General features: G+C 42.0%; 1 protein-coding gene across 1 annotated transcript in view; it reads left to right on the top strand.

The window, feature by feature from the left end:
• The first annotated feature begins 1,341 nt into the window (after positions 1 to 1,341).
• The window catches only part of LOC107282271 (tumor necrosis factor receptor superfamily member 14), a 12,000-nt gene continuing 9,140 nt past the window's right edge, over positions 1,342 to 4,201 (top strand). The window contains exon 1 of the mRNA XM_015810047.1: positions 1,342 to 1,480. Within this exon, the coding sequence (XP_015665533.1) occupies positions 1,472 to 1,480 (9 nt within the window). The 5' untranslated portion in view covers positions 1,342 to 1,471. The remainder of the gene's footprint in view (positions 1,481 to 4,201) is intronic.

Here is a 4,201-nt window from a genome sequence, read left to right as displayed (position 1 = left end):
AAAGAAAGGAAGGAAGGAAGGAAGGAAAGAAAGAAAGAAAGAAAGAAAGAAAGAAAGAAAGAAAGAAAGAAAGAAAGAAAGAAAGAAAGAAAGAATGGGGAAAAAACCAACCAGCCACTAAAACTTCAGAAAAAAGCGCTGTTCATTTTAATTCTTCCTCCTTGCAAACCCACAGATAAGGATCCGAAGCAAAAGGAAGAGAGACCAACCATCGATTTTAGTAACCGGGTGTTAAAAACAGAGAGAAGTAACTGCAGGGGAAAACCAATATTGTCTGTTTTCCACTTAAAGAAGCTGAAGTCTCCATTTTTATTAAAAAAAAAAAAAAATTCTCCCTGCTGGGTCAGCAACATTTTTTCACCCGCCAATCTGAAGGGCTGAGAAAGGAAATGTGATCTTAGCCAGCCGTGGAAATCAGCAAGATTTTTAGAGAAAGGCCGAGCTAGGCAGAAACGATTAACTGTCTCCATGAAGATTAAAAACAGTTGAATCTTAATTTCAATTTTAAGCAAGGCACCGAGGGGAGATGGGTGGTGATACCAGCCGAATGAATGAATGAATGAAATGAAATTAAATAAATTCAGAAATCGTGGGCACTCCATCACTGGAGGTTTTTAAGAAGAGACTGGACAATCACTTGTCTGAGATGGTGTAGGTTCTCCTGCTTGAGCAGGGGGTCAGACTAGATGACCTCCAAGGTCCCTTCCAGCTTCTATTCTGTTCTGTTCTGTTCTATTCTATTCCATTCCATTCCATTCCATTCCATTGTATTCTATTCTGTGACGCTATCTTTAATATTGTGAAACATCTGCCTCTCCAAGACTCGAGAGGTGTACAAAATTGCAAAACCCAGGCTAAACATCTGGCTGAAACGGTGCAACCCACCCTAATAACACCCTTGGCGTTGACAACACCAGCATCGGTCAATTGCAAAAGGCAACTGGACTGGGAACAGCTGACATCCTGCGACGGCTATCTTTCACATTATGAAACATCTGCCTCTCCAAGACTCGAGAGCTGCACAAAATTGCAAAATCCAGGCTAAACATCTGCCTGTCACTGTGCAACGAACCAGAACACAGAATCAAAGTAGACCTCGATCAGGTTTTCCGAGCTGGCAGCAAAAGGACGCTTGCTGAATAAACAATAAATTGCTGTATACACACAAAGGATCCAGATCAGGAAATGAGGCCACTGTGAGGGTGTGGACTGCAGAGAAAATTATTTTCATTTTCACTTCAACTTTAGACAAGACTGGATCTCTCGGGCTGGAGGGAAAAAAAAACAACACTTTCTCCAGGAGACCAAGGGCCAATTTCAGAGGAATTTAAAAAAAAAAAAAAAAAGATCAAACGATCGGAAGAAGTTTGGGATGCTGCGCAAGGAATCCATTGACTGGAGAGCCATTTCAGAAAGCCTTGATCCTATGGCTTTCCTTCTCTCTCTGGGATCGCTGTAATTGGGGGGCAACATGTTCCCGGTAAGTCCATGCTTTAAAATGGAAGAGAATCTATATTTACTGTGATTTTTATTATTGCCTGTTCACCGCCCTGAGTCCCGTAAGGGAGATAGGGCGGTATATAAATTTAAATAATAATAATAATATATAGCAAAAGCTTTCAGTCGCCCTTCAGAGCCAGGAAATATTAGCCGGTGGAACGGTCTGCCACTTGAAGCAGAGGTGGGTGAAGGAAAGCAGAAGGGCTCTTTTTGTTGTTATTGTTATTATTATTATTATTATTATTATTATTATTATTATTATTGTTTTTCAGAGGTGGTTGGTTTTGGTGGGGTTCTTGCAATTCTGTGAATGACAGCTATCACCAGGGACTAGAAACTTGTGCTGCGGTTAAGGGGTCAGCCATGCAAGAAGTTTGAATTTCCACTGTCTGGCTTGGCGAAAGTGTAACAAACAAGGTGTCTTTTTTTTGTGTGTGTCTTTCTCTTCCTTTTTCCAGTAACTCGGGGAACAAAAGTGAAAATGCTCTGAACAAAACAGGAGTCAGAGCCAATGCCAGATTTTGTACGGGGAAGTGCTGGAAAATAAAAATAAAAAGCATTAACTGGCTTCCCAGGCAGGATCTGGTTTGTCCCCCCCCCCGTCCTCCTCCCCCATGGCTGGCAGAGATTTGCAGGGGCAGGCAAAACATTGACCCCCCCCCAATGAGAAAAGTGCCCTGGAAAATCCTAAAACCCGTCCTTAGATGGAGGGGTTCAAATGTGTCGTGTGAATGCAGTTCCCAAATACAGGAGGGAGAAAAAATGGGCTATTTGCGGCTGGGGGATTGTAACTGTATTTTTATATATATTTTTTTTAAAGTTGGGGGTCAGAGTCTCAGGTCGGGGGTGTGTGCCAACGGGGGCACAGCCCTACAATGGCTGGGGGGAGGGTTTAAAGTCAGTGGTGGGTGGGGCCAAACGCCGGGGGAAAAAGTGACTTACGACCGTTTTTCACACTTAACGACCGTTGGCTGCGTCCCCGCGGTCACGTGATCAAAATTCAGACGCTTGGGCAACCGGCTCGTATTTATGTCCCCGGGGTGTGTGTCTCGCGATCCCCCTTTTGCGACCTTCTGACCGGCAACGCCAAGGGGGAAGATTCGTTTAACGACCGTGTGACCGACTTAACAACTGCAGCGGTTGGGAAGGAAAAAAGTCGTACAATGGGTCAACACGTAGGTAACAACCGTCTCGCTTAGCAACGGAAAGCTGGGGCAGAATTGCGATCGTTACGTTCTCACCGTGGGAACTGTTTTCACAACAGCCCTGCGGAGTAGGCCAGGCTGAGAATCCTAGATGTCTGTAAAGCTACTCAATTTCACCCATCTTTTCATATTCCCATAATGGCTGGCCGTCCCCCTCCCCACTTCCCGTTCTTTAAAGTCCCAAATTGTAATTTTGAACTTCTTCACACAGAACTAAAAGAGAAAGGAAGAGAAGAAGAAGAATAACAAAATCTTCCCCTTTTTGTCAGGATGGGAATTTTTTTTTTTCTTAGAAAAAAAAAAGAGCTTTTTTTTTAATTGCCAGCCACAAGCGCTGAGTAAAACCTGAGTGGGTGGGGAACTGGAAAACCCAGAGAATTGCTTATTTTAATTTATTTTTTTGCACGTCTCACTTTTTTTCTGGTATGTGTGTGTTTGCCTGGCCGGGCACTCCCTGGGTGCAAAAATCTGGAGGAGATTGCAGAAAAATACCGACGGTGTCATAAACAGAAGAACCTCATAATTTGCGAGCGGACTTTTTCCTAGTGAAGAAAAGTCCAATTTTCCCAGCTCTGAAATTCTCTTTTCTTGTCAGGAAATATTACATTTTAAAAGGTGGAAAAAGGTTGGAGGAATTTCCACTTTCACCAGCCTGGTTTGTGCTCAGATTTCAATGGGTTTTGTTTTTTTTCTTTTCAGGCAAAGTTGATGCCAAATTTTACCATTTCCTGTAATGTTTTGCTGCTGGCGTTAAAAGTAAAAACAGCAGTAAAGGTGCCAATGAAAGGGCAGAATTAAATTTTGCGGGAAGACCTGAGATTCATTTTTTGAGTTGAATATTCTCTCTGTTTCCTTGAAAGGAGATTTGAGTCAGCCAAAGGATCAAAACCGCTTTTTTAAAACAAATTAACACTTTTTTTTTTGCTAATTTAGCTACAGGTTTGGGGTTTTTTTTGTTTTTCTAGTGATTTCAATCTGACTCAGGATAGAACTTGCCTGAAAATGCATCGCAAAGCCGTTTTGTTAAGATCTACCTAGTTAATTCTGATTTTTTTTTTTGCAGCCTGTGCAGCAAAAATGAAAAATAAAAATAAAAATCAGGGCCTTGATTTCTGCTTTCATCTTATTTACTTTCCAGGTTAAGCTGAGCATTGATATTTTTCCTGGCTCTTTTTAAATCTGCATGCTCCTGGTTAAATTTTAATTAACGTTAGACTTACAGTGCCTGAAAAAAAAAAAAAGCAGAATTTGAGGCCGTGCATGGTCATGCAAACCTGTCAACTAACCCTTTTATGCAATGATTGCAAAACAGCGGTTGTATAACAGCGGTTGTTTGCGCAGAACAGGAATTTCCCAGGTCTTCTTCTTATGGAAGCATGGAAAATTGAGATTGTGCCAACTCCAAACCCTCTTCTAAATTTTAAAAGTCTCTTCTTGAAAAACCTTCCAGGGATGGAGCCCCCCACAACTTCTGGGGGCTGATTAATTGTTCTCAC

The sequence above is a fragment of the Protobothrops mucrosquamatus genome, unplaced genomic scaffold (genome assembly GCF_001527695.2).
Source record: "Protobothrops mucrosquamatus isolate PMUCROS unplaced genomic scaffold, P.Mucros_1.0 scaffold_33, whole genome shotgun sequence".
NCBI classification, from domain to species: domain Eukaryota; kingdom Metazoa; phylum Chordata; class Lepidosauria; order Squamata; family Viperidae; genus Protobothrops; species Protobothrops mucrosquamatus.
The sequence above is the reverse complement of the archived record's forward strand: the minus strand, read 5'-3'. Positions and strand labels throughout refer to the sequence as shown.